Here is a 17,435-nt window from a genome sequence, read left to right as displayed (position 1 = left end):
TAACAACGTGTTACGTGTAACAGGGGCGGGTAAGTGACGTACTTATCGCCCAATAGTAGCGCCAGTATGCTGTTTTACTGTACTTACGCGGAACTGTAAGTGATCCGGAATGCAGAAATCAAAATCTTATCTAATCTCCTGCACCGCGGGCACAGGTCTGCAGTGTATCCCGAGTCATGATCAGTGACTACGAGCAGAGCTTTCTCGCGGCGAACCAGCAACCGCTGCTTGTCCTCCTCTACCATATTCTGTGGGCGAGAAAGGCGGGTAGACCGACAAGACTTCGAAAATGACTATCCTCGGCCTCGCACCGTCGCTGTACCCCAAGGCGCCCGCGCACTTCGACATCGAGAAGGTCATCCGGCCGAACATCCTCTCACTGCACCCATACCGTTGTGCGCGAGACGACTACTCGGAGGGTATCCTCCTGGACGCGAACGAGAACGCTCTTGGACACTCCATCCCCCGCCCGAACGGCGATGCGCGCCCAGACACCTCCGAACTAGATCCCGAGCTGCAGTCGACCCTCTCGCTTGACCTGCACCGTTATCCGTCGCCGCGGAATGACCCCATCCGGGAACGTCTTGCGTCCATGCGAGGGCTGCCAGGCCCTGAGTACGTCTTCCTGGGCGTAGGCTCGGACGAGGTCATCGACCTGCTCATGCGGGTGTGCGTTGCCCCCGGGCGAGAGAAGATCCTCACTACACCGCCGACATACGGCATGTACGCCGTCTGCGCGCAAGTGAACGATGTTGGTACCGTGAAGGTGCCTCTTGAGCTTAGCGGAGAGTTTGGCGAGGGTGGGGAGCGTGGCCGGTTCTCGGTCAATGTCGAGGAGGTGTGAGACGCCTCGCTGCAGTGCTACCTTGCTCACGACCAACTGACGGTCCACGCAGATCAAGAAAGCGGTCGACGCGGATCCATCCATCAAGCTCATCATGTTGTGCTCACCTGGAAACCCGACTGGCACGTTGATCTCTCTCACCGCGCTGCAGGAGCTGCTGGACTACGACAAGTTCAAGGGCATCGTCGTCGTAGACGAAGCCTACATCGACTTCGCTGGAGAGGGCAGCGCAGTGCCGCTGCTGCACGACTACGCCAATCTTTGCGTCATGCAAACGCTCAGCAAGAGCTTCGGGCTCGCCGCTATTCGGTCCGTCGAAATTGACCGTGCCTCCCGCGAGCCGCACTGACCCCTGACAGATTGGGCATGGCCTTCGCCCACCCTGCGCTTGTGCAAATTCTCATGAACACGAAGGCGCCGTACAATATCTCGGCTCCCACTGCGTCCCTGGCGCTTTCTGCGCTGTCGCCGCCCGCCGTCTCGGCGATGAGCGCGAAGGTCGCGAGTCTTGTGGCGCAACGCGCGGTTCTGCTCAAGGGCCTTGCCGAGCTCGCGCCCCTGGGCTTGGGCCCCGCGATTGGAGGCAATCACGCGAACTTCGTCGTGGTCCCTGTATTGGAGAAGAGCGGGTCGAGCCAGCCGGATAACGCGCGTGCACAGCTGATATACAAGACGCTCGCAGAGTCCGAGGGTGTCGTCGTCCGATACCGGGGCAGTGAGCCAGGGTGTGCGGGGTGCCTTCGCGTCACTGTGGGGAGCGAGGAGGAAAACGCAGTGGTACTGCGCAAGCTCCGGGAGATGCTGGAGAAGATGTGAAGACGCTGAATTTGTGGTGCTGTACACGAGCTGCCCCTGGCCGACCTGAACTTGTCCTAAATTATCCTTTTGCGTTCGATCACAGTGTCAAGGAATTCGATGAGCACATGCTCGTGGCGACCACAGAATCGCCCGAATCGGTTATTCATCAATATGGGCGTCAGGCGCCCAGCAGGGCTGTGAAAGATTTGCCGTACTTCATCGGAAAGAACGACAGAACCGAGTAGCGAACTAGTGCAGGAAGCTTACTCGACGTGGAGCATATGATAATTGCCGTTCGTCAAGTTGTATGTGTGGACGAGCATGAGGGCGCAAATTGATGCAGTGTGAACTTTGTTCGAGATTCGAACTGACGCTTTTGGGGCCACTGAGGCAATTGGAGAACAGACGAAGGTAACTCGGAGATCACTTGTAGATCACAAATCATAGATCCATTCCCTGTCTCTGAATCCGTTTCGCTCGTCCGGCTTGAGCGGAGACCAAGCGAGACACGCACCATGTGCCATGACCTCGAAACTAGCGGGTCAATGCCTCATGCACATATGCGTCCATGAAGCGGTCAATTACCCTACTTGAACGAGCATACCAAGCATAAACCTGCAGTGTCTGTACATCCGTCGTGGGTCAACGAATACCACGATCATGATCGGTGATGTCGAATTTGAGGGTGCTTGTAGAATCATCGTGGGTCCACCGGAAGCATAATGGCAAATTGCGTAGTAAGTATATGCATTGACGTGCCGGCGGAGTACAGGTTGATCCCGCCTGAGCTGGATCTCCGGGATCTCGAATTGACATTGACAAATAAAGCAAGGAGGGACCGTCATGTATGGATTCGAAGCTTTAGACTACGGCTACATGTGAGTGACCGAAAGCGCGGGAAAGAGACTCTCGGGTGGAGACCCCCCGTCATACGAGGAATGCTGCAATACTACACAAGAAGCAAGAGAATCGAAGAGGGTACGGCGAATAATATCCGTGAGGGAAAATCGGAATAGGACGTGAGCAACCCAAGCATCAAGGTGCACAAGATTCGGTCCGATGCGGCGCTCAAACAGTGTCGCAGTGCTCGCGGAGATGGCGAAGCAGAGCATCATTCCTCGCAAAGGTCCCTCCGCACTGAGGGCACTGCTTCTTCGTGCTTCCAAGATGCACCTGCGCCACATGCTTCCCCATGCTCTCGTAGTTCATGTCGTCGCCCCGACAATTCGTGCCCCAGCTGCACCGTCCGCGGGCCCGCGCCTGCCAATTTCCGCGGAAATGATAGCTTCGCAGGTGTCGCGCGATTCCCGCCGGAGTAATATCGTCAAGTGCGACCCCGCAGGAGCCGCCGTCCCACTCGCAAAGCGTGAGACGTCCCGGATAGATGGACAGTTGTGCCTGGGGTGTGTAGGGTTGCTGGGAACCTCCACCATAGCCCTGCATCATCTGGCTCGTCGAGTTCTGGGAAGGTGGCTGATCGTGATAAGATTGGGTAGTACTATTTCATACCTCCGTGTCAGACTGCGACCAGTGCAAATCGCAACTCGCCAACATACCTCCGATCCATTGGCATCGGTGCGTACAGTCCTGGTTGGCCTGCATGCCAACCAGTGCTGTATGAGCCATGTCCGCATGGTGTTGGAGAGAGCCTAGCAGAACCGAGACATGAATGACAGTGCGCTACACGAACGAGAGGACAACTGACTGGGGCGATAATGTGTCGTAGGAGGTGCCAGTGTACGCAAATTCATACTCCTGCATGATGTACTGACCCACATCAGCAGTAGGGGTGTTCGACGAGAGGGGCGCCCTGGGGGACAGATGTCAGCCAAAGCCATGGGTGCCACTGGCAGGACGGCGAGGCACTTACGAGTAACCACTGCCCGCGTCATGCATAGACGGGGAGGTCGCGTATGGGGAGTGTGCTTGGTTCGCACTGCTTGGCGGGTACCCACTGTCATTGCTGCCATAGGCACCGTTGGCTGGAGGTATGCTGCTCAGGCTGCTGTGGTAAGGGTAGTACATGTCGAGGCTCGATGGAACTTGCGATGAAAGGAGCTCGGCCCACTTGGAGATTTATACTGGCCTACACCATGGTCTATGTAAAGCAACTCTTGTTGTCACTGCCGACGATGACATTATGATCGGCCGTTTCAACTGTAATTCCAAATCCCGGATCGAGGCGCAGGGAGCGCGGCTACTAAGGAGGAGGTCATACTGGACCTGGACAAATTGACGCCTGACAGTCTCAACGAACTTATGGAAGCCTGCCATCAGTCATCGATCTTCTGAAGTTTTCTTTCAGGCCCTCGCACGCTGCCAGCCACACAACCTCCTCCGGCTCCATAGACAGAATCCCTCCCAAGGTGCTTTAACAAGAGACCGGTGCCCAGCTGGAGGCGTAAACCGTATCCGCGATAGCACTCAGTTACATGAGGTCGAGAACATCGATAGAGTCACAGCTCGGAGGCAATTCGCGCACGACCATATACGGTGATCCGGCTTGCAGACAGTTGTCATGGCTGTGTGAGCGACATGAAAGCAGTGTAGATGTGTAGCAACGCTCACTACCCTCTCGGGCCGATCGTAATCGCCTAGAGCGTGACATTGGAGAGGTCCTCCTGAGGCAGACACCTGCCAAGCCTTTTGGGAGCGACAAGTGGACAAAAGCAACGAGTGGGCCATGTGCGCCTGCGATGGCTTACAGAGAGTCGGCGCTAGTCGTATAGCCCCTGTGGCTGGGTTACGTACCAACTTAATGTTCGCTCCAGTTTCAGTGTTGTCCAAACGGCACCATTATTTGCTCTTTGCCGACATAGCTGGCTGATGATGTCATCCTCAGATGCCGCTCTTAGCAGGAAAATATGTTCCTGAGGACGAGCGGCTCAGCCAATTCCATAAAATTCAGTATCAAGGCCGCACTTTGCTTTCTGAGCCACATTCCATGTGCCTTGTAACCCGTCTTTGTGGTAGCGAAAGTGATCTCAACGCAAGTATGTAGGCGTGTTGAGGACGCAATGTCTTGTCTGGGGGGCGTCATGTTTGATGGCGGCGTCTGGACTGTTGCAGCCATCGAGTCCGGAGGGAAACACGGAGCGCGGCAAGCTTGGCCTATGCTTGGACATGGGCGAGCATTCAGACTGTCGGCAGACGGACGATGCTGTGAACTTGTTATCTGCTTGAGCGTGCCCTCGGCCTTCGGAGTGCACAGTCATTTGTGGAGGTTCGAAATTTGTGGGCGAATGAATTGGACAGCGATGCCTGTTCGAGATCTGCCGAATGTTGATCCGTGTCGTCGCAGCGGATATGCTGACAGCAGTGGAACACACCGGTTAACACGAAGATACCTCACCTGTAGTCTGTACAAGCACGGGGCTTTTTGCTAAAAGGGGTCGCTCTGCAAAGGCTAGACCGCGTGACGACATATGAGTGCCTTGAATCATTCACCATGGTTCACATACCACACGCACATGGACCGTCGAGTCGTTACATGTGTACTTCCCGGCACCATTGGTGGCTCCTTTGCACCGCGCTGCCATTGGTTACACGCCCTGGAGACTATGATTCAAGGATATTCCAGCATCGTGCAGGCCATACCCGCGGAGAATGGAGAAGCGCGAGGGGGAGGGGGCATATGTCTGAGACAATGACACGGACCTCGCACGTATGTTCTGCACTTGCGACATACGAGCATAAACAGAGCATTTCACCGGACATCCGCGCCTCCTCAGCGCCAGCGAGTGAATAACGATGCATTTGAGTCTCCAGACCCGATGACATCGGCCGGTTGGCCTCTGCAGCACTGGTCCTTTGGGAAGTTGAAGTATGTGGGAAACATAGCACCTAAGCGGACGATGGCCCTGAGGCGTCGTTAAGCCCATTCACTCAGGGAATGGAAACAGGTCGTCGAATACCCTGAAATCTTTCGCGAACTCACCGTCTTCGAAATTAGAGGCCACCATTCGTTCGCAATGTTGAGCGTGTCGCCCCCCTCTTCCGTGTCGTCTTGACGTGAGCCAGAAGGGCACTGGCCCGGGAAAGGGCCATGACAGCAGAACCTCCGGGACAAGTTGTGCATCCGTTGACTCGCGAAAATCACCTGTAAGTGTACCACGGCCAGGTTTCACCTGCATCCTGCACCCGTTCAGACGTGGAATTCACGAAGCTGTGTAAGCTGAGGACATACCTTTACCCAGTCTATGTATGTCGAGCCCGTCAGATGTCCGCGCGCGGAAAGTGAGCCCCTTCGCCGCGGAACGGGGCAGCTTGAGACGTGATTGTGCTCCTCTTGTCGTCATAACTTGAGCATTGCCCGTCTGCAGCAGTGAATGAGTAAGTGGTGGGCGCGGCCTGCTTTGAACTGAGCGTCAGTAAGTACCAGACGCCTATCATAACTTGCTCGAAATTGAGCGCTGAGCGCAGAAAGGCTGGCGCGCATGAGCATGACTATGATCCCGCGAGTGAGCTGAGCGCCGTACCTATTTATTTTCCAACGAAGTGATGGGCCTGCCACTGCGCGACACCGCTACGGGGCGCACGCACGAACATTCGTCGGGCGTGTCGTGATGCGGCGGTGGCAACTTAAACAACTTAATAGTTGGAGCTGGAGCCGGAGGCGGTGGCGGGGGATCGAGATTACCTCAGACGCCTCGGCAATCGCCGCGACAATGAGTTTGCGCGGACACTCAGGCTACCCCATGTACCAAGTGCTATCGACTGCCAAGTATGTTACTGACACTACTTATCGAGACATCCGAGGGCAGCAGGGTATGTGGCGACCGCTCCCTGTGAGCCGCCGCAACGACGTTTTTCTACACCTTCAAAATCAATCAAGGTATACGACTTGACCGCAAAGACGACATCTGTAGGGGAATTCCACGACTAAGGACATATGCTACTACAAGTACACTATTTACACCATGGCGGCTAATTGTCCTAGATCACATACACACTGGGTATCTGCTCCAATCACAGGGGCCGCAAGTTCCCAGAGAAGTCGACGGACCTACACAGCAAATTGCGAAACACAGCAAGACGACATAACGAATCACACAAAACGCAAGTAGTCCGCCGCATCCTCCAGTTAAAACCTGTTGATGAGCATAAGCAGAATGCACCATACGCGCTGAAGTACCACAAAGGACGGAACGTACCGGCCAAATTACGGCACCTCATTTCTTCTCCGCGCGGCTGCTGCGAGGGCAGTAGTTCTTGATGTGGCGTTCAAGCGAATCCGCCCTGCCCAGGTTCTGATGGCAGTTCGGGCAGGGCCTCGCAGTACTCTGAAGGTGCACTGCCGCGATGTGCTTCCCGAAGCTCGCGTAGTTCAGGTCTTTGTTGCACACGCCGTCCGCCTCCCACCACTTGCAGTGGCCCCGGTTCTTTGGGTGCCACGGCGCCGATTGGTCGCGGAAGTGGTGCTCCTTGAGGTGCCGCGAGATCCCGGATGGGGAGAGGTCGTCGAGGGGGATCCGGCAGTCACTCCCCCAGGCGCAGGGCGTGTAGTGGCTTGATGCGAGAGGGCGGCTCATCCCTGCGGGAGGTCAGAAACATGATGAAAACTAACTGAGACGAAGACGCGCACTCGAGTGGATTCTCGCCGGTTGTATCGATGATGATTGCAGGAACTGACTATTGAAGGCTGCCTCGGTGTCATTGTGTCCCCATGCAGCATAGTGGGGATCGAAGACGGCGGGACCGGGGTCTAGGTGATAACCAGAACCGTGGTGGCGGAGGGGAAACTCGTCTTGTGGCGAAGCGTAGTAGCTCGACTCGCCGTCGGAGGGGCCAGGCATTGTAGGAAGGTAACCACTTCATACTATCGTCAGCCATGCGGTAAGAAGCCGGTCATGCGGATGTATACGCACGGGTCAGCTATGGGATTGGCATGCATGTATACGTTATTCGGCTCCTCCCATGGACGTGCCATGGAAGGTACATGGGAGCCGCTACTGTACTCCTCGTTCGGCGACCATGTCGCTCTGAGTGGGTCAAAACTCAATGCCAGGGAACCAGTCAAGCACTATCAAGACACTCACGGGCCCAGCTCGCCGATTCGTGTGTCGTGAACCTCGCCTTCGCAGACACCGTGGCGCATCGCGAGCTCCGGGTCTTCGAACGCGACCACGTTGTCCTGACCAATCTTGAGTGAGTCGTACAGCGTGTCCATCTTCTCGACGGAAGACTGTGTGGGCGAAGCTCTGATGACTGAATCTACGCTAGGCGATGTGTCTGATCTTCGAGGGGCCACAAGGAGACACAGAGGCGGAGGTCGGCGGGAGCGAGGTGCGCCGATTATATGTAGTGTGGCTCTATAAGATTCCAAAAGGTACCGCTATCCTCACGCTGAGTGCGCGCAGCGGGAATGGCAAGGACGCTCGGATGTCCTGGAAGCAGAAGGATATATGAGTCCGAGGGTGGACAGTGAGTCCGGCGCTAGAGGTGTGACGGTGCAATCATGTCTATCTTGGGAATGCTGGACCGCAAGTGACCCGCGGGCGACCGCCCATAAGCGAACAGATGGCTTGCAGATAAACCTCATCTTAGTACAACCCACATAATAGGGCGGGGCCCGAACCTGGAACGTGCCATCGTGGATGGGAAGCTTGAAGCCAAGCGCTGTGCTACCGACTATAGGCCAGCCGCGTGCGTGGTACGCCATGCCGAATCAATTTCCAGCCGGCCAAATCAACTATTAGCTGCTCTTTACGCAGCGCAAATGAGGCTTGGATGCCCTCAGGCTGGCCAAGCGCTGAGTTGGCTGAGGAGCGGGAGAACAAAGTGCGGAGGCGTCACGTAAGGATGGGTGCGCCCGCGCTCCGCCCGAAGCGAACTTCCTCTGCCAGTGCTTGATTTCCCACGTGCGGTCTGGGAACATATCCACAGGCATCGATGATATTTCGGCACAGTAGGCCCACTGGCCCAGCACGCGGCGACGCACGCAGGGCGGCAGCGTGAGGCGGGGTCTCATGATCCGGGGCTGCCCCATTGACCCTTGACCCGGGCCATTCGATACCAAACCGAAGCTATAATCAAACATACCACACAATTTCCGCCGTGAATTGGTGCATAAGCTTAGGCGCGGGCGAAGTCGACTGCGGGTGGGCAAAAGCACCTGCGGCACTATCTAGACCGAGTGGTGACTGGCACGAGGGGGGACTGGTGGGCTGCTGCTACTAGTACCACTGTCAGGGTAGCGCCGTTGAAGCCGTATCGAACATGGGCCTGTCGGTGAATTCCAGAGATTTGGCAGTACACCGCCAGGCGTATTTGGATAAGCAGCGCGCTGTGATTTACTTACGGTGGGATTGGCGACTCGGTGGCTACGGCGGGACCGCAGGATTGAATTTATTGGGCGCGCTGGAGTGGGGCGGCGAGCGTTCTGCGTTGTCCAAGACGGTCGGGGACGAAGCAGTACGTCAAGGCGTCAGGCACTATCAAACCGGCGGGCAATTGCGTTCTACTGGCTGGCTGTGAAGCGTACACACGTGCATGGAAGGCTTACGATCGTCTTACCTCCCTTGGGATCGACGTGCATCGTTCACAGCGGCACATCCGCGGTGCGCCACAGGCTCCAGCGTGATCTCCGCGAGAAAATGCAGTTACAGAAGCAGGAATGGAAGAGAAAAGGTATTAAAGAGGACGTGCTGTGTAAGATGGGCTCCGTGAACTGTCTGATGCGCCCTGCGCGGTCACCCACAAGCTTTGTCCGATAATTTGCAGACTGTCATAGAATGGAGAGCGAGGGTCGTCTCACCCTTCACAGCGTCTCTTCTATGGCAACGGTCAGTCTTCTCTGTTCGCAAATGCGCGAGACAAAGGCTCATCTGCTCGCGTACCTGTTAAGGCTGGGGCTTCGAAGGCCGCCCATGGCAAAAGCGTTTAGCATGGCGATCGAGGGTATCCCCGCGCGCCAAGATCTGCCCACACATATCGCACTTGCTCGCGGTGGAGCGAACATGCACCGAAGCGATGTGCTTCCCAAAGCCGAAGTAGAACAGCACCTTCTTGCTGCACGGGCTCCCCTCCCACTGGCAGTAGCCGCGCGTCCGGTCGTCCCAAGGCTGCACATGGCACTCCTTCAGGTGGCGGTTGATTCCCGAGGCCGTGAGGTCGGTTATTATCGTCTGGCACTGGCCACCCCACCGACAGCGCTCGCCTACGGGCCCGCCACTTGGCGAACATCCTGAACGCCGCATGTCCATCGGGGGCGCCGTGTTGGAACGCGGCAGAAGGTCGCTGGAAGCGTGTGGATGATACATTGGCGGTACTGACCGGAACGGCAGCGAGTCGCCCTGACCGTAGCTCCATGAACGACGCATGATCGCTGGTTCCCAACTGGGCCAGGCGCTATCAAGTGTCGGGTCGTACGATGGGCTGTGGAGTCCGACTCGGTCAGAGAGCGCCATGCCGACGGTGGTTACAGCGTACCCCATTGCCAAATCGTCTGACATCTGGTCATAATTTTGGTTCAAGGGCGGTTGCCAACCGCCAGTAAATTGGGATGCTTGACCAAAGCCTACACTGCCAGAGCACAGATATTTTAGTATGCACGGAGGCCGACGTTTTTATAATTCCTACCTGTCCGCTGTACCTGACCCATAGCCAGCAATTCCCCGATGCTGATCGAGCCCTGACGTTGACGCAAAGTCGGCACGCGCACTCATCCACGAGCTAGAAGAATCCGGTACGCCTGAAGACATACCGAACACTGATCCATAGGCATCGGTCCGACCCGGCGACCTAAATGGATTCATCGAAGGCTCGCCCATCGCGTCGGGGAATCCACTGTGACCCGCGGGGTTAAATGACTGCGGGAGCGGTGTGGTCTGAGAAGCCTGGGGTGCCAGTGGCTGAGGATCACTGAACACGGGCGCGCTGCCACGGTACGGAAGAGGTGTGGGGTGTGTGTCCCGCCAAGCCTGGCGGTTGGCAGCGGCGTCGTCCGGAGCCGTCCAGCCTTGGATCGGACAGTTGTTGGTGCGAGGTTGGGATCCGCCGCTGTAGTTCGACATGGTAGGAGGAGACTGTGCGGTCGCAGGGATCTGGTAGTGTTACGAGCGTCGATCCAACGCAGTCGACGCTCCTTAAATGCAGCATGCGTCAATCAAGCCTGCGCAAGTGAATATCTCGTCATGGCTCCCCTCTGGAGGCCAGCTCCGGCCATTGTACTGAGCCCCGGTATCTTCGCCAATGACATCCTTACACTGCGATTGAATCCGGAGATCCGGGGTGTGGCTTCTTTGATCATTGCCACGACAAGCAATGCGACCATTGCTTGGATGTCATATCGGCAGGCATGAGGCGGCGCGCCTGGGTGAAACAAAGCCTCTCTGCAATAGCCTCAGCAGAACGTGGAGTAGAGTATGTATATTTGAAATCACAGGGCCTGATGCTAACCTGGGTACGTTCGTCCGTGGTCGGCGGACATCTCTCCTAGGCATTCCGTAGCACGGGCGTCACACGCGTGAGAGGCCGCACGCGCAGCTGTTGATCAGCAGCAGCATGCTGGCCAGCGCACGCTGTGTAGTACTGGTAGAGGAGGACCCAGGGAGGACCGGGAATTGCAAGGCCAAGGACATGGACGAATGCCGACTAACGGTATATGCGATCACGTGTAGGGCGCAGCGCCTCGCGCAACTGCCGTTTCAGGCAGGTTGTGTGGTTGAAGGCGCCCAAATTAAATGGCGGAGGACGGGCGAGGCGGATCAACATACACATCGTCCGAGGGAGATCTCAGGGCTGAGGCCATCGCAGGCGGGAGGCTCCTACGAGCACGGAGCAGTGGCGGTGCCATGCACCCGCTATGTAACTAAAAACCTAATGCATTGCACAGCTACGACGAGATACGCGATCAGATCAGGGCTACGTGGCTACAGCGATCACCAATCGTCCATGCAGAGTATGTCCAGAAAAGATGACCGCTATCTTGGCGGCGTCCCACAATCCTCATGCACAACCCAACCAAAGTCTCAAAAGCAGCACCACGCGCCTCAGCCTCGGCGGTGATAAAGGCATGGTTCAGCCATGCAGAGCGAGAAGTACCGTCGCGAGGTCCGTGGAGGTCGGGCCAGAGGCTGAGACCGCTACTGCGCAAGGGATAGTTGGTGAGATAGATCAGGATCATGGTCTGGATAATGACGGCAAGCGTCGGGAGAGGCGGAGGAGGGATTCCGAGGTACAGGGGTTCTGTTAGATTACCGTTACTCGCTCCGACCAAGCAGAGGCGAGAAGTCGTTAGGTGAGTGGAGGGGCGATGATTACAGAGGTTAACAAGTTGCGAGGAATAGGTGCGTCGACGAGTAGCATAGCGAGGATATAGTGCGCGCGAAAATCCCAGATGAATAGTACTGCATAGCGTGGAGGTGTGACGAGACAGCGGGAGAAGGGGCACGTATTGCGATGGTCCATAGTCAGCCTGGCCATGAGATGGAAGAGTTGCGGACGGTAGAACGTCGGCCATAGCGGACAGTACGGTACCCATCAGGTACGACATTTAGGTCGGCAAGCTAGAAGCAATACCTGCGATCCGCGGAGATGCGGGGTTAGCATATCAGATAGTAAGGATCAGGAACGGGATCGAACGTACCAACAGTAGCAAGGCAGTCAGCGGGTCGTCTACTTGCTACGCTGGCGGCAGTAGAGTTTCATGTGGCGGTCGAGCGTGTCCGCACGTGCGAAAGTCTCCCCGCACTTTTCGCAACGTCGCGCGGTTGCACCGAGATGGACTGACGCGATGTGCTTCCCGAAGGATTGGTGATACATCATGGTGTTTGTGCACGGACTCCCGTGCCATTCACAGCGCCCCCGGGACCGGTTGTCCCAGGTCTTCACGTGATACTCCTTGAGGTGCCGTGCAATGCCCGCGGCGGTGAGGTCGTCCAAGAGGACGCCACACTTCTGGCCCCACTGGCAGACAACGGAGCGCGATGGCGGCGAGCTCTCCGGAGGTGAAGAAGCAGACGGTGCATCATTTACAGACACGGACGTAATCTGCACATTCGATGGTGGTGACGGCTCGAAAGGCTTAAATCCCCAAGAATCCGGCTGCAGGGACGTCATTGCCATACCGGATGGCGATACTGAGTCTTGCATTGCACTACCCGAGGTATCAGAGGGGTGAACACATCAGTACAAGGCGAACATACAGAGGCATGGGATTGAATGTGGGGTCATAGGGGAATGTTGTCCACTCATCGTTGTTGAAGGTGGCGTAGGAAGATGGTCTGGGGGCGGCACATGAGACCGACAAGACGCAGAACTGATACGAATGACCCACTGAACGCCGCCAAAGTAACCGCTGCTCGTCGATCCACCGTAACTGACTGGATGGAGGTAAATCGGCGACCCGCCCTGATGCAACGGGGCACTGGAGGGCCCCACCAGTGCGGGGTCCACCGAGAGACGCGCGTGTGGCGTGCGCGTGGACATGCCGTTCATGTCGAGCGATGGATAGGAGTACGCCTGGGGCGCGAGATATGAGCCCGCAGGGTGCGAGAACGTCGACGCCAAGGCGCGGGAGCTGTCGAAATCGTTCATGAAGTCCGAGGCACCATCGCCATACGCCTCCGATGCACGCGTATCGTGCCCGGGGGTGTGGTGGCGGGGGTCGTACGGTCGGTGGTCGTACATGGAGGCACGGCTGGGGGCGTTGCGTGCGGAGGCGGATGGGTTCATGGCTGAGGTGGAGGCTGAGGATGGTGGGGGAGACGGATCGAAAGGCATTGAAAAGTAGACGCTGCACGCCGCCTGAGTCGATCGGGTATATGTACACGGATCCGAATCTGAGCGCGCATCCAGCCACCGGTTGTATTCCAATTCACCGCCTATCTAGATACAGCTACTACTATATAATCTCGCCCAGGTACAAATATGCCTCCGCCGCGCACTGTGCGCGGGGCGCGATCTGGCAAGCGCGACAGTCCCATTGACCCCTCCGCCCTCCAACCCGCCCTCCAGCGCTGCCAGCGGTTAGGATTTGCGCAGTGCGGTACCAACGTACAGATTTGATGGACCAGATCATGCCCAACGTTCTCGCATCCAAGCGCCTGCATGGGGCTCCGAACACCCAGGAACACCGCCACAGCATCCCAAGGTCCGCTAGCACGCTGGCGAACTGGCAGCACAGCCATCTACTGAGGGCACGAGCCAGGAAGGCGGAAGGGGCTGGAAGGGGGCGCAGTACTTACTCAATAGCATACACTGCCGGCCAAGGGAGAGCAGTCGGATTGTGGTGCGGCTCGTGAGCCCACACGGCCCGGGTATACTATCGGCGTGACAGCCGGCTTGCGGGCTGAGCAATTCTGGGCGCCCCCGCGCCAAGCAGTGACCTGAGTGCACTCGGACGACGCGCCAGACTGCAAGCAGACTGCAAGCTCGGCTATGTTGCTGGATAGATCTATGCACGTGAGGCTGAGTCATATAGAGCAAAGAAGGAAAATTAGGTTGGCTGACTCAGGCATACGGCGAAAAAATGCAACAACAGCAGGAGTCGAACTTGAGACACTAAGCTATTCGCCCAGCGCTATTACCGCCTCGCCATGGGACCGATATAGGTTGCTCAACATACCTGTATATATATGACAGGGCCGTCAAGTAGACTATAGGGACTTACGAACTTAGACATATCGTGCTGTTGGGCCCGCACCCAACGGTCGGCACCATGCTCTGGTGTGCACACTGGGCATCTATTATACACTTATGCTGGTGTATATGCCAATCAGGATTGCAATATACCAAAACGGAGCGATATATGACCTCACAGCCCGAGGAACCTTGAGTTCGTGTCAGCTCACTTGGCTCGGGCATTTGGTCACGAGGTGTCACCCAAAAGGGCAGGTGGATCGATTCGTAGGCAGCGCGGAAGACTGCTTGAGATCGGCTTGCACTGCCCGGTTTGCGATACGATCGCGGGCTGCGAACATGCTCGGATCACGGGCGCCCCAACTCACTCGCCTCACACGCAGCGATCGGGCAGATGTTAGTCGAGCTCGTAAGCGGACTGTGCTCGTCGGCGCTCGCAAGCTGCCTACGATCGTTTCGTTGGCCGTGTAGCCGCATCGGCTCCCCGGCCGGGCGTGTAGAACCCAATCTGTGGAAACACGATACTACGATCAGATGTTATTCGAGGTCTGCAGAGATCGCTTACGGGGACTCGCAACTGTTGGACCTCCCTCGGAGTCCGAGGTGAGACGGCACGTAGCTCACAAGAGCTCACATCACTCGCATCCATCGACCGAACGAGCGATCCTACGAGGTGGCCACACCACGGTGGGAGAGCATGCAGATGGTGGAATGGCTGCCGACATGATGTAGCGATGATGTGTGGGAACGGTGGCAGCGCTCGGTGGGCTTCTGTCATTCTACACGCCCCGAACCAGCGCAAACCTGTGTGTTCTTTCAGAACGGCTCTTGGCTTCATGAAAGAGATTTAGCACGTACCTCGTCTTCGCATCGTCAGAACAGATCACATGCCGGCAAGGGGCTCAGGGTGCGACGATTGATGCTGTTTGCGATCCCAGTCCTGTAACAACCTATCTGTCTCAGTCCGTATGCCATAATGCCTCGCGACGCTAGCACTCATGGCGAGGATTTGCAAATCAACCTCCAAACCAAGCGCGTCCGAATACACCCGACTTGAGATGCTGCCTTATGCTTGATTGCGTGCATGTAGGCACCTGCTGCTGGATCCGGAAGGCGTGTCAGGCAACTGTTGAGATGTCTGCATTTGGTTAGGCAGGATGCCATACGCTGTCTGAGCAGACGGGCCAAGGCTCACCGAGCAGTCTGACGGTGCACGTACCAATGAAATGTGACGCAGGGTCGTGGATTTGAGGGTACGAAGCTGGCATGAGATGGCATTGCTTCGACGGTCTGTGACAAGCTCAAGAAGCCCGATCAGGATCGGAGGCAACGGAGCAAACGCGACATCGACACGAGAGTGCAGCCTTGCTCTTTCGGAAGCGACTGAAAGGGGTGTGAAGCAATTGGACTATGAGAAGCCTATCGCTGTCAGTAACTTACAGGTGTAGACCCACGGTCCGGTGTACAATGCCAATCGCGTGATCGGGCACGACGCTCGGTGTAGCGGGCCGACGTCTACGCCGTAGTTAATTCGTACGATCAGCACTCGGTGGGAAGTGGACATCCACCTTCATTGGTCGACCATGCACAGGCAACCTAGACCGTGCCACCAGCGAAGTAGCACACAAAGCTGGGGAGGCGACGATTCCGGGCCTCCGAGGTCGGAAATTAAAGGTATCAACGTCAATCGTTCCCATGGTCGAAGTCAGGTGGGGTTGCGAACCGTGCCCGCATTGCGTATGCAGTCCACCGAGTGACATACCGCCAAAGGGCCCGGGAGAGGGTACTGCTGGTGAAGGTGCCGCTTCCGGGGGGCGGACTTCCGGTTCGTCGACGTACCGACTGTCCGTGCCCGGTGTGCAAGCCCGAGCCCGAAGAGAGGGCCGCGCAGCGGGCTAACTGCAAGGGGAAACGGGGCTCCGAGGATAGTTGCATGGTGCCCTATTCTGGACGTTGTATGCCTTTAGCCTTGGGATTCCTGACATGTCAATGATGCTGACGAGTGACATCCGCTTCATCACGGAGTGGCCTTACATTGAATCCATTTCGATATTCCTGTACTCGCAAATCGAGCGTTGTGAGGTCTTCAGATTGATCAGAGCGGAGAACCATCATGTCCTACTACGCCCTTTGCACCTGAAGTTATGTTATTGAAGTATCTGTTATCTAAATACATATCGAGACGGTCAGCTCGGGCGACGTCGGTATATTTCAGACTCGAAGAGACAGCGCGACTCACTGGGTGATGTCAGCGGCAACAAATGGGCGTCACACCAACGCATTCGCGCAGTGATTTGCAAGACGCTCCGCTGCAGCACTCTTCGACAACGGTACTCAGATGCAGCCGACTGACAGACATTGCCCTGGCAGGTTGCCACCGACCAATGGTGTTCTAAATGCGGCTGTCGGCGGAACGATGTGTGCTGCGCCACGAAGGGAGCGACCAGATCCGCCGCAGGTCTTACTTACAAGCCACACTGACAGCGGAGTTCGTTCGAAGATTGGAGATGAACAGTCGGGATTTCGCAGGCTGGTCAATGTTTCGTTGATGATCTAGACAGCATCAACTGGGGATGACGCACCCGATGAAGTTGGCCAGGATACAAGCGCATTGAGCTGATAGCAGGTCCGCCGATCTAAGCATGACGTGGATCCCTGCGACAAGGAGGCCACTTCCGGGACCAGGGACGATTCTCAACTCCACAATGTTGGATATCTCAAATACCTGTGGGCGGCACTCGTAGTACTATCCCCGAGACGTTCCAAACCATTGAATACGTACCTGTTTCACCCACCGTGGACTTCTGAGCTATCAACTCGACCCGGAGTCTGGCAGCTTCTTGCGCCAAATGTCAAGCAACGATCATTTCGAGAACCCTTCATAAGGGCATTTCCGTCATGACCGACCATGCTGGGGGTCTCGATGACCCTGCAAATGATCATGGGTCAGGGTGATAGACCCTGAGGTGCATGTGGTGCTCGGTGTTGCAAATTGACGGCAGCAATCCATTTTGTTCGTGCGGATCATCGAGGCTATGTTTCAAAAAGCAGGCCAGGCAGCACAAAGGCAGCATAGCAATGACACAACTCAGCAGTAGTTCGTACCTCGTGGAAACAGCACGCATACGGTGCATTGGCCGACGCAGAGAGACGCCAGATTGAACTTCTCGACATTTGACCTATACTTGACAACAGAGCGGCCAGGGGGGGT

At 56.6% G+C, this 17,435-nt stretch overlaps 7 protein-coding genes across 7 annotated transcripts; 1 reads left to right on the top strand and 6 right to left on the bottom strand.

Annotated features, from left to right (window-relative positions):
* Positions 1-152: 152 nt before the first annotated feature.
* Positions 153-2,009, top strand: C8Q71DRAFT_764881 (histidinol-phosphate aminotransferase). Its single transcript, XM_047924087.1, has 4 exons — positions 153-838; positions 897-1,153; positions 1,204-1,676; positions 1,746-2,009. The coding sequence occupies exons 1-3, from the start codon at positions 290-292 to the stop codon at positions 1,658-1,660; spliced, it is 1,263 nt and encodes a 420-aa protein (XP_047777690.1). The 5' UTR covers positions 153-289; the 3' UTR covers positions 1,661-1,676; positions 1,746-2,009.
* A 370-nt stretch (positions 2,010-2,379) lies between these two features.
* C8Q71DRAFT_764878 (uncharacterized protein) lies at positions 2,380-3,860 on the bottom strand. Its single transcript, XM_047924086.1, has 4 exons — positions 3,513-3,860; positions 3,348-3,452; positions 3,199-3,291; positions 2,380-3,140 (listed from the first exon to the last, which is right to left on the bottom strand). The coding sequence occupies exons 1-4, from the start codon at positions 3,665-3,667 to the stop codon at positions 2,711-2,713; spliced, it is 783 nt and encodes a 260-aa protein (XP_047777689.1). The 5' UTR covers positions 3,668-3,860; the 3' UTR covers positions 2,380-2,710.
* A 2,778-nt stretch (positions 3,861-6,638) lies between these two features.
* Positions 6,639-7,323, bottom strand: C8Q71DRAFT_110185 (uncharacterized protein). Its single transcript, XM_047916326.1, has 2 exons — positions 6,796-7,323; positions 6,639-6,732 (listed from the first exon to the last, which is right to left on the bottom strand). The coding sequence occupies exon 1, from the start codon at positions 7,171-7,173 to the stop codon at positions 6,814-6,816; it is 360 nt and encodes a 119-aa protein (XP_047777688.1). The 5' UTR covers positions 7,174-7,323; the 3' UTR covers positions 6,639-6,732; positions 6,796-6,813.
* Positions 7,324-9,321: 1,998 nt separating this feature from the next.
* Positions 9,322-10,598, bottom strand: C8Q71DRAFT_110164 (uncharacterized protein). The gene is made up of 4 exons (XM_047916325.1): positions 10,223-10,598; positions 10,073-10,160; positions 9,481-10,018; positions 9,322-9,415 (listed from the first exon to the last, which is right to left on the bottom strand). The coding sequence occupies exons 1-3, from the start codon at positions 10,242-10,244 to the stop codon at positions 9,484-9,486; spliced, it is 645 nt and encodes a 214-aa protein (XP_047777687.1). The 5' UTR covers positions 10,245-10,598; the 3' UTR covers positions 9,322-9,415; positions 9,481-9,483.
* C8Q71DRAFT_110144 (uncharacterized protein) lies at positions 10,245-11,210 on the bottom strand. Its single transcript, XM_047916324.1, has 3 exons — positions 11,042-11,210; positions 10,782-10,974; positions 10,245-10,724 (listed from the first exon to the last, which is right to left on the bottom strand). The coding sequence occupies exons 1-3, from the start codon at positions 11,083-11,085 to the stop codon at positions 10,395-10,397; spliced, it is 567 nt and encodes a 188-aa protein (XP_047777686.1). The 5' UTR covers positions 11,086-11,210; the 3' UTR covers positions 10,245-10,394.
* A 240-nt stretch (positions 11,211-11,450) lies between these two features.
* C8Q71DRAFT_764858 (uncharacterized protein) lies at positions 11,451-12,250 on the bottom strand. The gene has a single exon (XM_047924085.1). The coding sequence runs from the start codon at positions 12,135-12,137 to the stop codon at positions 11,496-11,498; it is 642 nt and encodes a 213-aa protein (XP_047777685.1). The 5' UTR covers positions 12,138-12,250; the 3' UTR covers positions 11,451-11,495.
* Positions 12,251-12,259: 9 nt separating this feature from the next.
* Positions 12,260-13,366, bottom strand: C8Q71DRAFT_724594 (uncharacterized protein; the record flags this gene model as incomplete). Its single annotated transcript, XM_047921642.1, has 3 exons — positions 12,260-12,740; positions 12,790-12,867; positions 12,921-13,366. 3 exons carry the CDS (start codon positions 13,364-13,366, stop codon positions 12,260-12,262), a joined length of 1,005 nt encoding a protein of 334 aa, XP_047777684.1.
* Positions 13,367-17,435: the final 4,069 nt, after the last annotated feature.

This window comes from Rhodofomes roseus (genome assembly GCF_022264815.1).
Source record: "Rhodofomes roseus strain CIRM-BRFM 1785 chromosome Unknown C8Q71scaffold_13, whole genome shotgun sequence".
NCBI classification, from domain to species: domain Eukaryota; kingdom Fungi; phylum Basidiomycota; class Agaricomycetes; order Polyporales; family Fomitopsidaceae; genus Rhodofomes; species Rhodofomes roseus.
Note: the sequence above shows the minus strand (reverse complement) of the source record. Positions and strands in the feature narration are given on the sequence as shown.